The 18,472-nt window shown below is 34.3% G+C and overlaps 4 protein-coding genes across 4 annotated transcripts; 2 read left to right on the top strand and 2 right to left on the bottom strand.

Moving 5' to 3' along the window:
- Positions 1–940: 940 nt before the first annotated feature.
- LOC116343551 (DNA mismatch repair protein spellchecker 1) lies at positions 941–10,974 on the top strand. Its single transcript, XM_031771678.1, has 11 exons — positions 941–1,187; positions 1,269–1,318; positions 7,377–7,751; positions 7,817–8,392; positions 8,509–8,631; positions 8,699–8,860; positions 8,958–9,532; positions 9,597–9,682; positions 9,751–9,956; positions 10,036–10,127; positions 10,201–10,974. The coding sequence occupies exons 1-11, from the start codon at positions 1,136–1,138 to the stop codon at positions 10,652–10,654; spliced, it is 2,751 nt and encodes a 916-aa protein (XP_031627538.1). The 5' UTR covers positions 941–1,135; the 3' UTR covers positions 10,655–10,974.
- On the bottom strand, positions 996–6,359 carry LOC116343550. Its single transcript, XM_031771677.1, has 7 exons — positions 6,256–6,359; positions 5,751–6,012; positions 3,429–5,491; positions 2,067–3,370; positions 1,928–1,999; positions 1,522–1,713; positions 996–1,450 (listed from the first exon to the last, which is right to left on the bottom strand). Exons 2-7 carry the CDS (start codon positions 5,876–5,878, stop codon positions 1,391–1,393), a joined length of 3,819 nt encoding a protein of 1,272 aa, XP_031627537.1. The 5' UTR covers positions 5,879–6,012; positions 6,256–6,359; the 3' UTR covers positions 996–1,390.
- Positions 10,975–15,158: 4,184 nt separating the features above from the next.
- On the top strand, positions 15,159–16,969 carry LOC116343992 (alpha-amylase 4N-like). Its single transcript, XM_031772345.1, has 3 exons — positions 15,159–15,409; positions 15,478–16,077; positions 16,143–16,969. The coding sequence occupies exons 1-3, from the start codon at positions 15,218–15,220 to the stop codon at positions 16,902–16,904; spliced, it is 1,554 nt and encodes a 517-aa protein (XP_031628205.1). The 5' UTR covers positions 15,159–15,217; the 3' UTR covers positions 16,905–16,969.
- Positions 16,970–17,053: 84 nt separating this feature from the next.
- Positions 17,054–18,472, bottom strand: LOC116343993. Its single transcript, XM_031772346.1, has 7 exons — positions 18,276–18,472; positions 18,142–18,215; positions 18,006–18,084; positions 17,813–17,937; positions 17,591–17,743; positions 17,347–17,535; positions 17,054–17,233 (listed from the first exon to the last, which is right to left on the bottom strand). The coding sequence occupies exons 1-7, from the start codon at positions 18,304–18,306 to the stop codon at positions 17,171–17,173; spliced, it is 714 nt and encodes a 237-aa protein (XP_031628206.1). The 5' UTR covers positions 18,307–18,472; the 3' UTR covers positions 17,054–17,170.

Genomic DNA, 18,472 nt, shown 5'->3' with positions numbered 1-18,472 from the left:
ATTATTGAATCATTCTTTTCAGTGACACAGTTTTGCTACTGTGAGGTAGTGATGTCAATTGGTGTTAGATTTCGCATATATAAAAGCCAAATTTTATCATTTATTTGTAATCATACCTAATTGAAAAGACAAACGTCCTGTAAAAAAAGGAAACGATTAAAATCAATTGAGTGTATTATAAATAAAAGTCGCATCATACTTTTTTATATTTGCTTACGACATTTATTTCTTGAACATTTTATTGGTCACAGTAGAATTTTTTTACATCAATGCCATAATGTCTGATCGGATATGAGCTTCATGATGAAATTACATATACTGAAGTTAGAATATACTGTGTTTAACCATTTTAAGCATGGATTTAATTAATCTGTTCTCTTAAGTTTAATTTTTCGATTAATGATGTGAAGAAAAAAATTGAAAAAGCTGCTATATGTTTAAAAATATCTTTTTGAAATAAATATTTCTTCTAATAATATTGTTGCAGCTGTGCTTGGTTGAAAATGCATATAAATTTCAATAAAAATCATCATATTGTAATTATACACAGACATTTAAGCTAGGAAAATATTTTCCAAATTTGAAAGAATGATTTTTTTTAAGATGAAAAACATCTCCCTTTTAAAAATGACATTTTAGTAACATTTAGATTGAGAAGAACAACAAAAATAAGACATTTTAAATTTCCTTATTGAATTTTTTCTGTTTTTCAAAATATATTTTAAAAAATTCCCATCAATGTGTTTCTTTGGTATTTTGCAAAGCAAAGAATTAATACTAAAACGATAAAATGTAAATTTGATTCATAGATGTCGTGATTTGTTAGCGAAGACACGATAAAATAACAAAATCAGATTGAATGTGTGTTGCCACATGTGTCATATTTGTGCTGTCATATAGCACATGACAGACCGATACTTATATTTGACGCGGGAAATAGCTTCAGTCGTATATTGAGCGCAATTTGAATGGACAGTGAATAAAAACGCAATTTATGCGAAAATAATATCAATATAATTCAGTTTGACAAATAAAATAGAACATTAAAAAATATTAAGCAATTAATTTGCGGCAGTTTATTTCGCGACTAAAACTTTTGTGTTTGTTAATTAATTTTGTTGAATCGTTGCTAAATATGTCCAATGTTAAAGGAACCGATGTGAAACCATCACAGGCACTGAACTTAGGTATATCCCTCTTTTCCATATTACTGATGTACATTTTGTTTATGTTACTATTGAGGCTATGTGAATTTTGTGTGATTTCAGATGCGAATCAGCAGAAAAAGTTCATTCGATTTTACAAGAGTCTGGGTGACGTAAGTAGTAAACAATACATTTCAATTTACATAAACTATTTACGAATCATTTGAAAGTGATCAGTTTGCGGCTTAATTTCGGCTTTTTTCCTTCGAACGTATCAAAAAATCTGATGCTAACTCCGGCGATTTCTGTGTAATGGAACCAGAAACATAAACAATTTATTTGCATGTCGAGTGTATTGAAGTTGAAATTATTATACCTTGGTATTTATAATTTGTGTGGTTGAGTCGAAAAACGCAGATAAACTTTTTCGACCAGAGAACCGTGTTCTTGTTGGTTTTTCATCAGTATTGAGTTCTATCGGTGCTTCTTCTAATTTTCCAATTTTTTGCTGTTCCATCGGTTGAACAATGTTCGTTTTTGTCACTTCGATTTGATTTTCTGGAGACGACTGTACAAAATCAAACAGTCAAAATGAATCGCATGAGATCAACAAATAGTGAAGGAAGATATAAGAAAAAAATTGAAAAAAATCACAAAATGATTATAAAATTGAAATGAGATTTTGACTTTTTCGATTACATTTATCAGTTTTCACTTTTTTTAAGTTTTACATAAATTCATTGTATTCATTTGACACATCTTTTTCTCTTTATTCTACTTACTGTCTCATTGGCTTCAAAGCCAGTGTCACCGGATTTTCGTGCACGGCTCAAAATCTCTTGATTGACTGGTATCTGAAAATCAGAATCACATTCACTCATCAAAACCACGCAAAATGAAAACCAATTGTATGTGACTTACTAATCCGGATCTTTGGGTATATGTGGTTTTTTTGTGATGATATCGTTGCTCGTATTCGGTTTCTGGTGGTGGAACGGTATATTGAACAATGCGTTGATTTTCAACGCGTCGATTGTAGTCACTTGAAACGGTCGATACAACGAATGGTGTTGGTGTTGTAATTTGTGGCAAGGGTTGTGGTGGCGGTGGTGGTGGTCTTGAGCGTTGAGTGGTTGGTTGTATTGGTCTCTGTGTTACTTCAATCGATTCATCGTAGTCTTCTTCGAATGTTTGTGGTGGTTGATCGCCACGATTTTTGCTAATAATTTCTTTTGGTCGTTTATGCTTATCAACTTTATCGATGTCAAAGGCTTCTGTCGGTGTAATATCGTCTTTTTTCGACGATTCATAATGTGTGCTATCCAAATCGATTGTATTGAAATAATTATCATCGACAATGCCACTTTCTTTGTCCGACACTTTTCCCATTTCATATCGTCCACTTTGATAACTGTAAACCCATTCATGACCACCATAATAGAAAATACCACTGCTTATTGTTTTTCGACATTCCGAATCGGTCATTGTATGGCCATAGCCAATTTGTTGCAATTGCTCTAGCAGCTGACGTTTTCGTTCCTGATATTCATCTTCGGTCATTTGGACTTGAACGAATGAACCACTTGTTGTGTCATATTCATATCGATGGCCATCATGATAGAAATTACCACGATAAATAATATCGCGTTGTTCATTGGTGGTTTTTTCAATGCCCAATGTCCTTAGAATGTCCAACAAACGATTTATACGGAAATTATACTCACTTTCGGTCAATTCAATGCGTTCAAATTCACCCGATGCCGGTTGATACACCCATTGATTTCCACCACGTGAAAATGAACCACGAGTTATTGCATTACTACATTCCGTTTCACTCATACGCGAAAAACCTAATTTTTTGATTAGCGCTTGTAGTCGACGGTAAATCGATTGATATTCCGTTTCGGATAATTCTTCAAATGCTGACGCTACGCGTACGGCATTTGCTTCACCAGTTTCTGTATTGTATGTCCACTGATATCCGCCACGAATAAATGTTCCTTTTGCAATTGTTTCATTCATTTCCTGTTCGCTCATTTGACGATAATTCAAGCGCTGTAATGTCTCCTTCAATTTGGTTACAATCTTATGGTATTCTTCTTCGGAAATTTCAACATGTTCATAACGCCCAATGTCTGCATTGTATCGATATTTCTGACCGTCACGCACAAAATAGCCAGAGTTTATGGTTTGATTATATTCCTTTTCGGTCATTTGTTCGAAACCTAAAATAAAAATTAAAAATTTGATTTGAATTGAAAAACAAATCCAAAAAAGTTATACCCAAGCGTGCCAATTGATCTTGGAGTCTTCTTAAAATCGTGCGGTACTCTTGTTCGCTGATTTGCACCTCTTGTCCTTCCATCAAAACACCTGTTTGTTTGTCCAAATGATATCGGTGACCGTTGATATTCAAATAACCCGTTGCTATTGTTTGATTTATTTCATGTTCTGTTAATGTCCATCCGTGTCGACTTGACACATCCAAAATTTGCTGTCTCAACGCATTGTACTGTTGATCGGACACATCTTGACGATGATATGCACGCGTTTCCGAATCAAAAACATATCGTACACCATTTTGTGTGAAATAACCATCTTCGATTGTTTGATTGTATTCATTTTCGGTCATCTGAAGGCCCAATTGTTGTAGCTGTGATTGTAAACTGCGCAACAACGAATGATATTCTTCTTCGTTGATTTCGATTTTTTCGGTTTTTTCATAACGACCGCGATCGGTGTTGTACAAATATTTATAGCCATTATGAATGAAACCACCGGATGCAATTGTTGCATTATACTCATCTTCGGTCAGTGTTCCATAGCCCAAACGACGTAATTCCTGTTGTATACGATTCAAACGTTCGTTATACTCTTCTTCGGTATATTGATAGGTGTATTGATTGGCTGGCTGTGGCAAAACGTTTACATAGTGTGATTCTTTGATCGTTGTCACCGTTTGACCACCACCGTATGGCTGTTGATAGATTGTTTTTGTGTTTGTATTTTGGTTTTCATTGACAGTTTTAACATTTGTTGTGTGCGAAAAGATTGGATACTGTGGCCGTGTTTGGTGTTGAATCGTTTGTACTTCTTCGTTTTCGGTGCGTGAGATTGTACTTTGTGTTGGATAAATATAAGCCGGTTTCTGTGTAACTTGACGATTAAATTCAGTTTCTTCGTTGGTTTCAACGTGCGTTGTAATTTGTGGACGATACACTGGTCGCTGTTGATATTGTCGATCGATTTGCTCTTCTTCTTTTTCAATGTGTGTTCGAGTGGTGGCCGTCGGTATTACGATCGGTCGTTCATATTCTTGTCGATTATGAACTTCAAGCTCGTGAAATTGTGTATTCTGATCGATTGTAACGCGTGGCTTATAATTTGGCACCACTTCGGATTCATAAAAATGATCGTAAACATCTTGACGAGTGATGGTTGGTGCGGGTGTTACGATTTCAACATTATGAATGCGTTGTTGTGTTTCAACTTTGTGTGATGTATGATTTTGTTGATTGATTCCATAAAACTGTGGCCTTGGTTGCGGACGATGAATTTGACGTTGTTCCTCTTCGTATTCATGGGTGTAGGAATTTTGTGTTGGAATCACAATCGGCACTTGTGGCACATGGTGCTCGTTTCGTTCAATCGTTTTTGTTATGTGATACGACGATTCGCCACCGATTGGTGTAATAAATGTTGGAGCCGTGTGAATTTGTTGACGATTGCTTTCAACGCGATGATTAAATTGATTTTGAGCATTGAAATACGGATAGGTTCCGTGATGAATTTGATCGGTGCAATTGTTACGATGAACAATTGTTGAGCCATGGTATACATTGATTGGCACCACCGTTGGATATGCTGTATTTCGATTCACCTCTTTATGATGCTCTTCGACAATGCGTTGATATGAATTTCCGGTGGTGATCGGTTGAATGTATCCATAGCTTTGTTGACTTTGTGATTGTTGTTGAAATTGGTTGCTTTGTTGTTGTTGTTGCTGTTGTTGGCTATGAAAATTATTTGATACTGAATGCAAATTTCTATCAAATTCGATGCGATGTTGTTGCTCTAATTCGGTCAATTTATCAGCTACCCGATTTTCAAACCAATTTTGCGATTTAATTTCACCACGTTGAATCTTTCCCGTACGCAAATCATGAACAATTTGATTTGTCATATCACGGGCAATGCTGTCAATTTCCGCCTGTGATCGACCACTGAATCCAGACATTATACGACATTGCGTTGTACATGTTACACCATTCGCTGTATTTGTTGCTGAATAACGGCCCAATTCACGACGAACACGTTCAAGCAATTTTGCGTTGCCCTGTTGTGCTCTAGTCCCGTTTGATTGTTGTGAATATAATGGGCGAGCGTTTTTCAATAACGACAACAGAAAAAAAAAATGAAACAAAGATGAAAACAATTAAAGGGAAAATCAATATTGCTAGTGATTTAGGTCATGAACAATTTTAAGGTCCTATCAATGAGCGGCACTTATACACACACGCACCAAACGAGTATTGTGCGATATAAATTTCAATAAATCATGACAAACACAAACTCATTTATTATGAAAAATGAAAAAAAAACTACCTATTTGATGATAGTTGTGCTTCCTCGATCGCATTCGGTGCGGACGCGATTCCATCACATAGCAAGAGAATATTCAGGAGAGCAAATAAAATGTTCATTATCTGTTTTCTGTTGCGTTTTGACCTCATTTTAATTTAAATTCCAATTGAAATGAAAGCAGTTTTTTTTCGCTGCTTCTGATCTAAAGATCGCAGCAAACGATGTTTTAATCTCGTTCTTTTGCAAGTATTCTTTGATTTTCGAGTGTTTCGTTGACGATTGTCTGAAAAATTGCGAAATCTTTTTAAAAAAATGTAATCTCATACAGTAAGTTGTAGGTTTTCAAGGCACTTTTCCAAGAAATTTATAGAATTATATTTATTTTTAAAAGTTCTATTTCAAGCAAGAAAAAAATAATTTTCCACCTTCACGGCAAATTGAAAACGACACTCACTGTTCAAAAGAACGAAAAACAATGAGCAGAGACTCAAATATCAGAACTTTGTTTTTGAACTAAATTACTTACTTTACACGCTAACTATTCTGAATTATGAAAATTGGCGCACCATTTGCGAATACATACGGAAAAATGTTGGTTCGAACCGAATCGACACACACTTCAGAACCGACTGAACTCCATTATGTTATCGCTTCGAAAAAATTATTTATAATCCCGAAACACACACATATTCGTTTCAATGCCGAGAGAGAGAGAGAGGGAGAGAGCACACGGTAAGCGATGTAAAAAAGTCAATTTTGCAGCATCTTGAATCGAATCTTGTGCGTGTGTTGATTATTATGTTAAATATGAAACGATGTTCTTTTCTACATTTTTTTCCTCCTTGACAGGGTAATTCAAAAACTCACTCAACCAAATCATTTTGTGAAATAAAAACTATGTCCAAAATAAAATTGAAAGTAGTGGGCGCACGCTATTTTTACTCGATTCGATTTGTTGTTGTTTTCATTCAAGTGTTGATTAAATTGGTTTGTAAAAATAAAAAAAAACGCGTTTGATATGCATCTCACCAGTTTACAATAACAGACGCTCGTTCTATTCATTTTTATTGCTCGTTTTGAAAGCGGTCGCGGAAATGTCAAAAATGTCGATAGAAGCACACATTCATTAGTTATCTCTTGCGTTGATTTAAGAGATTCACTCTCCGAATCGGACGTGCGTTTACAATCAGGCAAATACTGAGAAAATGTTTGTGTCATCAGCATTTTAGTTTGTTTTCTTCGTCTACTCTTTTCACAAATTATTATGAAAATAAACAGTCAACCGATGAATTTTATGCGCGCAAATACTATTCGGTCAGGCTTAACGTTGTGATGCCGAAATGACAAAAATAAATCACCGCAATTAACTCGGAGTTAAATGAATGGACTCGAGAGATGAGTCGACGGTCGTTGTCGTTTGTGTGGAAAATTATTTAGAGACAATTTATGAAATGATTCGGATTTCAAATGTGACACGACAGTAACGTAAATTATTGAGTGACATGATAAATGAAGCTCTTAAAGAAAATATTGAAATGACTAAGACTTCAACTGATTCACAAATGATTTTGTTTTGTTTTTTTCACAGTATTTTGTTGATGCTTCAACATGAATTTTAATCTAATTAAATGTTTTTTTTTTAAACAGAAACCAGCATCGACCGTTCGTTTTTTTGATCGAAACGACTATTACAGTTTGCACGGTGAAGATGCTTACTTGGCTGCCAAAGAGGTATTCAAATCAACGGCCAATGTTAAAACCATGGCACCTGATGGCGCCACGCAACTCGATTACATCTGTTTGAACAAAGGCAATTTTGAAGTTCTCTTGCGTGAATTATTGCTGGTCAAAAACTATCGTGTCGAAGTTTTCACAAAGGAGCAAACCGGCGAATTTTCGATAGAATTTAAAGGATCACCCGGCAATTTAATCCAATTCGAATCAATGCTCTTCAACAACGTAGACATGGTGGTTGGCTCGTCGATTCTATCCGTCAACATGAAACAGAATGGACCGCAGAAGGTAACATATATTTTTTTCAAAATCATTTTATTCTTAAATGCACAACATTTTAAAATTTCGAACAGACCATCGGTGTGGCGTGCGTTGAACAAAATGAGCAAACATTCTCCGTGATTGAATTTGACGATAATGATTTTTATTCGGAATTAGAAGCGACAATTGTTTTACTCGGGCCAAAAGAAGCTATATTGCCATCGATTGATGGTGAATACGAACGAATCAATCAATTGTTGGAACGGAATTCCGTTATGGTAACGGTACGTAAAAAGAGCGAGTTTACACATGAAAAATCGAATTTGGAACAAGATCTCAACACATTACTGCAATTCAAAGACGGACAACAGGCAAATGCAAACTCATTGAAAGAGCTAAAATTGACTGTGGCAATGGCATCGTTGAACGCAGCCATTCAGTATTTAGATTTAGTATCTGATGCTTGTAATCATGGTCACTACAAGATGAATATGATGAACCTGAATCGTTATGTTCATTTGGATGCGGCCGCTGTATCGGCGTTGAATTTATTACCGAAACCAGGCACTGCCGTCAATTCGCAGGCGTACAAGTGGCAAAGCATTTTGGGCGTTTTGGATCGCTGCCAGACACCACAAGGACATCGATTGATGGCACAATGGGTTAAGGTGAGAGTTTAAAAATCGACAAGAAATACTAAGTTATTGTAAAAACGTGAATTTTTTCAACTAAAAGATGTTAAATTTCCTATTGAATTGTAATATAACAATTGGTTTAATTGCAGCAACCTCTTCAAAGTAAGGAATTGATCAAGGATCGTCATGATATTGTTGAATGTTTCATCGATGCAAGTACGGCCCGTGCAGACTTGTATGAAGACTACATGAAACGTATGCCAGATGTTTTGGTAAATTGATTCTTTTTTTCTTTATTTCGATTTGCATCAGATTACATGATATTCACATGTTTTTCAGATGTTAAGCAAAAAATTGCTACGTAAACGTGCCACACTGCAAGACATTTATCGTTTGTATCAAGTTGTGATTCGGACACCGAAAATCGTTGAAGTTCTCAAGGATTTGGATTGCAAAACAATTGACAAGTCTCTATGCGAACCAATTAAGGATACGCTCGATGTGAGTATTACATTTTGATGCTAGATTTTTTAAAATTCAAGTTGCAAAGCATCCAACCGCAATTCAAATGGAAATTAATTTTACACTGTTTTATTAGGAGCTTGGCAACTACAAGAGCATGGTCGAACAAATCATTGATAGAGATGAGGTGGAAAAGGGTGAATTTATGGTGCGTCCATCATTCGACGAAGAGCTTGGCGAGTTGAAAAAGACAATGGACGAGTTTGAGTCGAAAATCGCAAAGGTTCGATCAAAGGCGGTTGATGATTTGAATAATGATTCCGTCAAATTGGAATATGTATCACACTTGGGCTATCATTTCCGTTTGACATTGAAAGAAGAGTCTGCATTGCGTAATAATAAAAAATACCGAACTATCGACACCCTTAAAGGCGGCATTCGGTTCACAAATGATGCGTTGGAAAAATTGAACAAAGATTTCATGGAAGCTCGAGTACAATATGAAACACAACAGCAATCGATCGTTGAGGAAGTTATCAAAACGGCATTGAGCTATTTAGGTTCGTTTACTAGATTAAACAATCATATCGCTGAATTGGATTGTCTGTTGAGCTTTGCCATAGCTGCTGTGTCGGCTCCAATACCATACGTTAAACCAAAAATGTCAGATGAATCACCGCGAATTCTCAATCTCCAAGGAATGCGACATCCGTAAGTTACCACACGTTTTCTTACAAACATATCCAAATAATAATTCTCTCTTTTATAATTTAAGGTGTCTTGAATTGCAAGAAGATATAACCTTCATTGCAAACGACGTTGCATTCAAAGAAGACGAAACTAACATGTACATCATTACAGGTGAGGAGACATTTTTAAAATGAAAGATATAGAATTTGTATAAATTACATTGAATTTGTGTGTAATAGGGCCAAATATGGGTGGAAAGTCAACGTACATTCGTAGCGTTGGTGCAGCTGTGCTTATGGCACACATTGGATCGTTTGTTGCGTGTGAAGAAGCCCAAATACCATACGTTGACTCAATTCTTGGTCGCATTGGTGCAGACGACAATATTTCGAAGGGACTATCTACTTTTATGGTTGAAATGATCGAAACAGCTGGCATTGTTCGCGTAAGAGTTCGCAGTCATTTCTGAACAATTTTAATATACGTTTGAATTATGAAAATAAAAATTGAAAAAATAATTTCAGACGGCGACATCAAAATCGTTGGTTGTAATTGACGAATTGGGCCGTGGCACGTCTACATATGAAGGATGCGGAATTGCGTGGTCAATTGCCGAGTGAGTACAATCAAATTGAAATGAATTTTTTAACAATTGTTAACATTTTCTCTTGTATTTAAATCAATTTTAGGCATTTAGCCAAGGAGACAAAGTGCTTCACACTGTTCGCCACACATTTCCATGAAATCACCGATTTGGCCAATACATTGAGCACTGTCAAGAACAGTCACATGGTTGCTATCTCAGATAAGGACACATTCACGTTGTTGTATCAAGTTCGAGCCGGCGTCATGGACAAAAGTTTCGGTATTCACGTGGCAAAATTGGCCAACTTCCCGGATGAAGTCGTGGATTTGGCGCAAAAAATCTATGATGAAAGCGAAGATCATTATTCGCAATTGAAATCACAGGATGATGAAGATGCGGCCAAAATTTTTTTGGAAGCCATTGAAAAACTCACAGCCATCGATCCGGAACTGGTTGACGATTCGAAAATCAATGAACTTGCCAAAAATATCAATATCAAAGTCAAAAACTCCAACAACACGTATTTCCGAGAGCAGTTCCCACAGCTATTCCACTAATCTTCAGCCGAACCATTTTTACAGATTTTCTTGATTTTTTGAAAATTTCTTTGTGATATTTCAAATGCTCACAGTATACTTTATATATATTTCGATAATCCAATTTAAGACAATGGCATTCCAATTCCGATCTAATCAGACATTTTAAAATGTACAAAAGAATTTTCGTTCCGTTCAAACAAACTGTATTTCATTTTCTTTGTAAAGCAGAGAGATAACGTTTAAATATCATTCATCCATTCTGCGTATAAATATTATGATAAATAAATATCGTCAAAGTTCAAACGGTTAAAATGGACTAATTTCTCAGAAAATAACAATTTTGGCATTTTCAATCAAAGCAATATATAATTCTATTTTTATTTTTTTGACCGTATTTAGTCGCAATTACAGACAACAAATGGTGTAGGCTTACGACGTGTTCTAATCCTCGTTTTTTGAATTGGGGGAAGTGGACAATTGAAGGATATGATGTGCTCCGTTAGAAAATACGGATAAAAATTCGAAGAAGAAAAGATTTATTTCATCAAAATAATCTTGAACTTTTATTTTGTGTTAATTACACATTAAAAAAAATTAATTATATGAGTGTTGCTGATGTTAAGTGAATGCTTGAGTGAATGTGATTTCATATTTTCATTGTTGAAAATTTTTGCACGATTTTCGATTGGAAGCAACAAGGGGAAAAGTACTAAATACATTTAATACCAGTAATACGATCTAGTACAATAAAAATACCGAAAAATACCATGTAATACACTTTAGTACTACACATTTTTAGAGCATTCACAAGCGATCTAATATTCATCTGTGTGAAAGAAAAATAAATTGAAAACAATATTTTTTGTATCACTCTTGCTTACAATTTTAATATTACAAAATATTAATTTAACAAAATAACTGAATCAATGTCATAAAAAAATGCCAACGCACAAGATTTTATATATATTTCTTCTACACACAAAATTTGTTAGTTTTGACATGTAAAAATTCTAACCTAACTTCGGTCCAATATATTTTTCATCTTCTGATTTGTGTAGAGATTTTGTTTAAATATGAAATTGTGTCAGCTTCTTAGAACACTTTTCAAAAATGTAAAAAATATTTAACAAAATCAACAAAAATGTGTGCATTGAATTTTAATTATTTCGGTTTGCATGTGTCTCGTTTCTCTCAGTCAGTGCTTTAAAAATTCCTCATTACTAAATCGTATTACTTGGTATTTTTTGGTATTTTTATTGTACTAGATCGTATTACTGGTATTAGACGTATTTAGTACTTTCCCCCTTGGGAAGCAAGGATAATCTATTTGAATCTTTTCTTTTTAATATAAAGAAATTCCATATTTAATCTGGAAGATATAAAAAGAATCATTTTTGCGAATATGTTTTATGTTTCATGGAGCATGAAGCGGCATAAGCAACAATGGATTTAATTTGATATTACATGAATGAAGATGTGCCACTTTTCATTATATTTGAAACATTGTGTGAATCTATTTTAAAATTAGAATACTTACTTCAGAATAAGAGCTTTCGGTCTCCATCTCCAGAAGAAAATCATTTCTCATTCACCAAAAATTCTGTATAAAATAAAAAAGGAATATAAAATTTGGATTGTGGTTTTGTTGAAATTACACAGTTTAATTCTTACCGTCTTTTAAATGTTTACCCATTCATTTGTATATTAAAGGTAAGAGACTATATATAGATTTGTATAGTGTATTGAAACAGATGTGGATGGTGATGTGTAAACAGTCATTGTATCTTATATATCTTATGGTTTGTATCGTCCATTTCTCGTATAGTTTAATCTAAAAAAAGCAATTTAAGTGTTACTTCATCAGCATCATCAATCGACCGGCTGAATTTAAACTACGACAACTACTCAAGGAATTGCATATATCGGCTTCAATCCATAAAATACCAGAATGGTATCAAAATAAGGAATTCGCACACAAAACGGAAACATTCTGAAATTGTTCACAAACAATGGCGATATCGACGGAATTGATATCTCTGATGAGGACATAAATCAATCGAAACTGTATATGCAAGGGTAATTTCCAAAAAAAAAACATTCATATTTGCATACAATAGTGATATTGGTAAAGGTGTCAACCGGACAAAACTTGTCCGTCCGTCTGGTCCGAAAGCCTTAGCAAATTCCCGGACGTCCGATCCGATGTTCGTACAGTTTACATTGGATTTCGGACGTCCGGTCCGACTGTCCGAAAATGAGAACGGACTTTCGGATTTTTGCTCGGATTGTGATGGAACACATTTTCGAAAGCCTTAGCAAATTCCCGGACGTCGGATCGGACGTCCGGGAATTTGCTAAGGCTTTCGTATCGGACGGACGGACAAAATTGGACAAATTTCTGTCCGTCTGTATCCGGTTGACACCTTTAGATATTGGTATAAATATTCCTCAGATGTGTCGTGATTGTAACATTGTGACGTAAACAATAAAAAAGTATAGTATTTTCTTAAACGTATAAATGTTTAATGTTTCCGAAAATAAGTCATGGGGATCTCCATAATATGCAGATTGGAGTCATCGCAAAAAATTATGTGGTTTGACTTGTTCTTATAGGAACATAATGAATAAATTTAAAGAATTGTCAAGAAAATTATACGGTCAGTGGCCCTCACATGACACATGGAGATGAGAAAAATTTTGTCTCTTTTAAATGCCAGTAAAACAACAAAATAGTTGCCCTGAAGTCTCCAAAATTGAAACAAATATAGAAAATTCTACAACAACGACGAGCAGAGACGTGAACAAAAAAGTACTACTTGCAAATATAAATGAGACTTACTTGAATAAAAAAAAACACCAACATGCGATACCACTTTAATTATATTTTGTAAAACACTTATGCACAATGAAACACTACACAAATGCACATCAAATCGTATGTCACTTTATTCAAATTTTGCCATGATTCTTCGATATTTTTTCTTCATTTGGTTAAACATTTGTTGTATCGTGAAAAGCCACACGACGAATAAGATTCGGATTGTGCACTTTGAATTTTCGCCCATAATGTTTATCATAGAAGTCATAGCTGTGAATCGCCATCAAATACAGTGTACAAAGACAGACAATAATGAACAAGATGAAAAATGCACATAAGCAATTCTTATCAACAAAAACCGGGCTCTGGCTAACTGTCGGTGCAGTTTCGTTTTGAAATGATGTTTGCTCATATGGGTTATAAAGCAGAACTTTGTTTGGGCACATTTTAACTTTTTTTTCTTCTTGGTGAATGCTAAAGTTACAATTGTATTATTAATAACCGAACAGAATGAAATTCAAATCACGAATGACCAAGTGAATAATGTTTCACTTGCTTTTATACTTAATGGAAGGCAGCATTTTTAATTTCAGAAATGGAAAATTATCCACATCTTCTGCATATTGAAATTTGGATAACACCGAGAAAGAAAAGATTTATTTAATCATGAAAAATAAAGCTGTACAAAGGATGCGAAACACTTACATTAATTCATGCCATTTGACCGAATTAAAAAGACAAACAGTAAGATGCACATAATACTACCAATTGGTTTCCTATGTGTTTTCTTTTTATCTTTTTTCCATTACATCATCCACATTTCCTTTTTTGTGGTTTGGACTGTGAATACGAGACATCTATAAGCAGCCCACGCGCAATTACGCGTTGCTAAAGTAAAATACCAAATGAAAAGAAAAATATCGTTTATTTTTCTGACAAAATTCGCGCTTGATTATGATGTTTATCCTCATGGTGACCAGTTTTTCGGTTACTCATACCAAATTGAAAAAATCGTCATCATGCTTTGTATCGAAAATAATGTAGGGTAGAAAAATGTCTGTAAATACGATGAAAACCGGTATCAGCAAATTTTGTGTTATTTAAGAAAATGTGAATCTGTTATTTCAGAGTCGAAAGAAGTTCGATGAAAATGGAGAATAAAGAAAACTAAAACCAACATTTCAAACTGTTACAAATTGTCACGATTTGCCTGCAAAAATAAAAACAGAAAGTATTCTCCAATGATTTGTGTGTTTTGAATATATTTAGCATGAAAACTGTCTATTTTGTTGTGGCAATAATGTTTATTAGATAATAACCTTGACGAATCTGAACACATTTAACTATTTCAAATATTGTTGAAATTTAAACGTAAAAACGAACTCAATAATTAATTTTATGTGTTAAACTTACATCTTAAAATCGTGTACATGCATTCGCTATAAATTTGACTCATATTCACAGACAAAATAAATTTCATTGCTTTACAGTCGGTGAAACATATAACAAAAAAATAGCTGAAGATCTAGAATTATACAATTTTATAAGAAAGAATGATTAATTATTTAAATTTCTGCGTAAATTATCGCTATTTAAACAGATGACAAACCACAGTATAAATTCTGTAAATTAATCTATCTTTACAGAGAACAAATCCAAATGAAGTTAACATACAACTGAGTTCATACTAAACGCTTTAAAACTTCCGAACATTTTGCTTAAAAAAATTGATAAAGAGTGAAAATAAAAATCAGTGGCAAGAGATGGTATTCATAAATTTATTTGTAGCTTACTTAGTTCTACTTCAACATGCGGATGGCTGTACGAATGGATTTAAAAATACAAATTTTACGCCCGGACGAAGTGTAATAGTTCACTTATTCGAATGGAAATGGAATGATATTGCGTTGGAATGCGAACGATTTTTGGGACCAAATGGATTCGCTGGCGTACAAGTATAACAATTTTTTTAATTTTCAATTGTTTGAATTTCAAAAACATTTATTTGTCTTCTTTTGTTCAGGTGTCTCCAGTTACGGAAAATATAATTGTTCCAAATAGACCATGGTATGAACGTTATCAGCCCATTTCCTATAAACTTATCACACGTTCAGGCAACGAAAAAGAATTCGCTGATATGGTGGGACGATGCAATGATGTTGGTGTTCGTATTTATGTTGATGTTGTTTTCAATCATATGACCGGTGCGCATAACGTTAATGTTGGCACTGGCGGGTCAACTGCTGAACCAGAGCACAGATATTATCCGGCAGTCGGTTTCAATGATAGCCATTTCAATAGACCGTGTGGTATCTCTAACTATAACGATCCAAATGAAGTAAGGAATTGTGAATTGGTCGGATTACGCGATTTAAATCAAGTGAATCCTTTCGTTCGAGATAAAATCGTCGAACTTCTGAACCATTTAATCGATTTGGGTGTGGCTGGATTTCGCGTGGATGCCGCAAAACATATGTGGCCAGATGCATTGAAAGACATTTACAATGGCTTGAAAACATTGAACACTGCGCATGGATTCGAAGAAGGTGCAAAACCATACATTGTACAAGAAGTTATTGATCTTGGTGGTGAAGGAATCTCACGTGATGACTACACCCCATTGGTAAATCAAAGGTTTAAAAATTGAATTTAGAGATAATTTAGTGAATTTTTTTTCTTGAATTTCAGGGTGCAATAACCGAATTTCGTTATTCCGCTGAAATTGGTCGTGTTTTTCGTGGTCACGATCAATTGCGTTGGTTAAGAAATTGGGGTACCGGCTGGGGATTCGTCGAAAGTTCGAATGCATTGGTTTTCGTTGACAATCATGACAATCAGCGTGGTCACGGTGCTGGCGGTGATAACATTCTTACGTATCGCGATCGAAGAAATTATTGTATGGCAAGTGCATTTGCTTTAGCACATCCCTATGGAAACGTTCGCATAATGAGTTCATTCGATTTTCCGAAGGGAGCCAACGATGTTGGTCCACCTCGTGACAAACAAGATAACATTCTGTCACCGATTATCAAAAAAGATGAGTTATGCGGAAATGGCTGGGTGTGTGAACATCGATGGCATTTAATGAAAAATATGGTTAGCTTTAGAATCGCCGCCGACGATGCACCAATTACTTCGTGGTATGATAATGGGAATAATCAAATAGCATTTAGCCGTGGCAGTCGCGCATTCATAGCATTCAATCGTGAAGACACCGATTTCAGTAGAGTTTTGAATACTAAATTACCGCCAGGTGTATACTGTGACATTATATCGGGTCAACGTGATGGTGAAAAGTGCACTGGTTCCAAAGTAACTGTCAATGTTTATGGTTATGGTCATATCTTTCTTCCAGCCAATTCAACGTATGGAGTTTTTGCTATTCATATTGGATCACTGTCTAAACTTAATGAACTAAATATTAAAAGCAAGCCAATCAAAAAACATTGATCATTTTTGGGAATCTTTTCCAAATATTCTTAATAAAAACAAATATATCATCTACTCATCTTTGCAATTTCAAACAAATATATCATCTTGGCAATAGTGTTGATGTATTCGAATAATCTTAAATAATATTTTGAATGAAAATAAAAAGGTATGCTTGATATATACTATTTTTAGTTGCCTTGAAAAATGCACAGCCATGAAATAAATCATTTTTTCTTAAATTTTCTTAAATCGTTATTTTGATATATGATTCATAGTATTTGTGATTAGAATAGCGTGTAGTCCTTCGGTTGTGAGCTCAATAAAAATGAAGAAGCCAATTCAACAAACTGCAAAAAGATATTACAAAATGGAACTTAAATTCTGTTTACTAATTAAAATTTGAAAAACAAAAAAAAAATTAAAAAAATATTAAGGATCAAAACTAAAAATAATTGCTTACTTTGCCCATAACTGTGATGAGAGCCGTAACAAGGAAAATGTATACAGGCGATTTAAAGAAATCGTTAACGATATTTGTACACTTCAGTATTCTGAAATTGCACGCAATTTGCATAACTGTCAACTTTTCCTCAATTTGATGCATTTCGCCAAAGGTGTAACTATTTTCAAAGTCTCCGCAGCAATTAAACTAAATAAATTGTTTACAATTAGTTTCATTGAAACGTTTCCATTTCAAGCCTTACCTTTGTCTCGATAAAATCATTAAATTGTTCGTTTTCACTTTCAATCATCTGGAGTGTTTCTTCCAGACGTTTGAAAAATATTTGATCATTTAGATAAATTATTGCTCCATATGAAAACACTAGTACGATCAATATTGTGCTTAAAATGGATAACTAAAACAAAAAATCCTGAATTAATACAAAGATCGAACTGCGATGATTATGAAGAAAAAGCAAACTTACAAACAGAGTTAACTGTAAATTATCTTTCGCCAGAACGAAAATGGTCAATAATGCAAACATAGAAAGTGTTCCACAAAAGACCACTGGAACAATTGCATTATGATACAATGTTTGAATCACAGTCACTACATCATAATAAGAATAGTTGGCATTATTTGGAAAAAAATCGTTAGACATTATAAAAAGAAATTACCCGTCAGAAAACCTCCTGCAATTTCTTTATGATAATAAATTAAATATAATAAGAGTCCACATACAGCCATTGAAGTCAACTAAAATAATGAAAAATCTAAAATTGGTGTGCTTGGTCTTGACGATGTGCAACTTACCAGAAAAAAAGTATTAAAAGCAAAAATATAGCATCTTGCAAAATTCACACAGCCACCACTCATTTTGCAACAGCCTTTAAAACATGAAATATTGCTCATTTCTCGCTAGTTAACATTAATTTCAATATAATTACCATCACTTTTAACTGAATAATTGTCTCCCATTGTTACACAGGTTTTCTTCCGGTTTTATTTCAATAATTTTGCTAAATTGTGTGTTTGAAAATTTAACTTAAAAAAATCGTGCAAATATATTTTGAATGATCTTCTCGCCGAGCTTCACAATAAAATGTTCTATGCAAACAATGTCCAGAAACAAACTGACAACAGG

This window comes from Contarinia nasturtii, unplaced genomic scaffold (genome assembly GCF_009176525.2).
Source record: "Contarinia nasturtii isolate CC-2019 unplaced genomic scaffold, AAFC_CNas_1.1 Cnas_scaffold_1037, whole genome shotgun sequence".
In the NCBI taxonomy this organism is placed as follows: domain Eukaryota; kingdom Metazoa; phylum Arthropoda; class Insecta; order Diptera; family Cecidomyiidae; genus Contarinia; species Contarinia nasturtii.
The sequence above is the reverse complement of the archived record's forward strand: the minus strand, read 5'-3'. Positions and strand labels throughout refer to the sequence as shown.

Coding starts and splice junctions, on each gene's coding strand:
- LOC116343550 (XM_031771677.1), bottom strand. CDS start 5,878: ATGAGGTCAAAACGCAACAGAAAACAGATAATGAACATTTTATTTGCT. Junction 5,492..5,750: donor GCACAACTATCATCAAATAG/GTAGTTTTTTTT, acceptor AAACGGGACTAG/AGCACAACAGGGCAACGCAA. Junction 2,000..2,066: donor ATACCCAAAGATCCGGATTA/GTAAGTCACATA, acceptor TCTGATTTTCAG/ATACCAGTCAATCAAGAGAT.
- LOC116343993 (XM_031772346.1), bottom strand. CDS start 18,306: ATGGGAGACAATTATTCAGTTAAAAGTGATG. Junction 17,744..17,812: donor ATTTACAGTTAACTCTGTTT/GTAAGTTTGCTT, acceptor TTTTTGTTTTAG/TTATCCATTTTAAGCACAAT. Junction 17,536..17,590: donor ATGATTTTATCGAGACAAAG/GTAAGGCTTGAA, acceptor CAATTTATTTAG/TTTAATTGCTGCGGAGACTT.
- LOC116343551 (XM_031771678.1), top strand. CDS start 1,136: ATGTCCAATGTTAAAGGAACCGATGTGAAACCATCACAGGCACTGAAC. Junction 7,752..7,816: donor AACAGAATGGACCGCAGAAG/GTAACATATATT, acceptor AATTTCGAACAG/ACCATCGGTGTGGCGTGCGT. Junction 9,533..9,596: donor CTCCAAGGAATGCGACATCC/GTAAGTTACCAC, acceptor TTATAATTTAAG/GTGTCTTGAATTGCAAGAAG.
- LOC116343992 (XM_031772345.1), top strand. CDS start 15,218: ATGGTATTCATAAATTTATTTGTAGCTTACTTAGTTCTACTTCAACAT. Junction 15,410..15,477: donor ATGGATTCGCTGGCGTACAA/GTATAACAATTT, acceptor TCTTTTGTTCAG/GTGTCTCCAGTTACGGAAAA. Junction 16,078..16,142: donor GTGATGACTACACCCCATTG/GTAAATCAAAGG, acceptor CTTGAATTTCAG/GGTGCAATAACCGAATTTCG.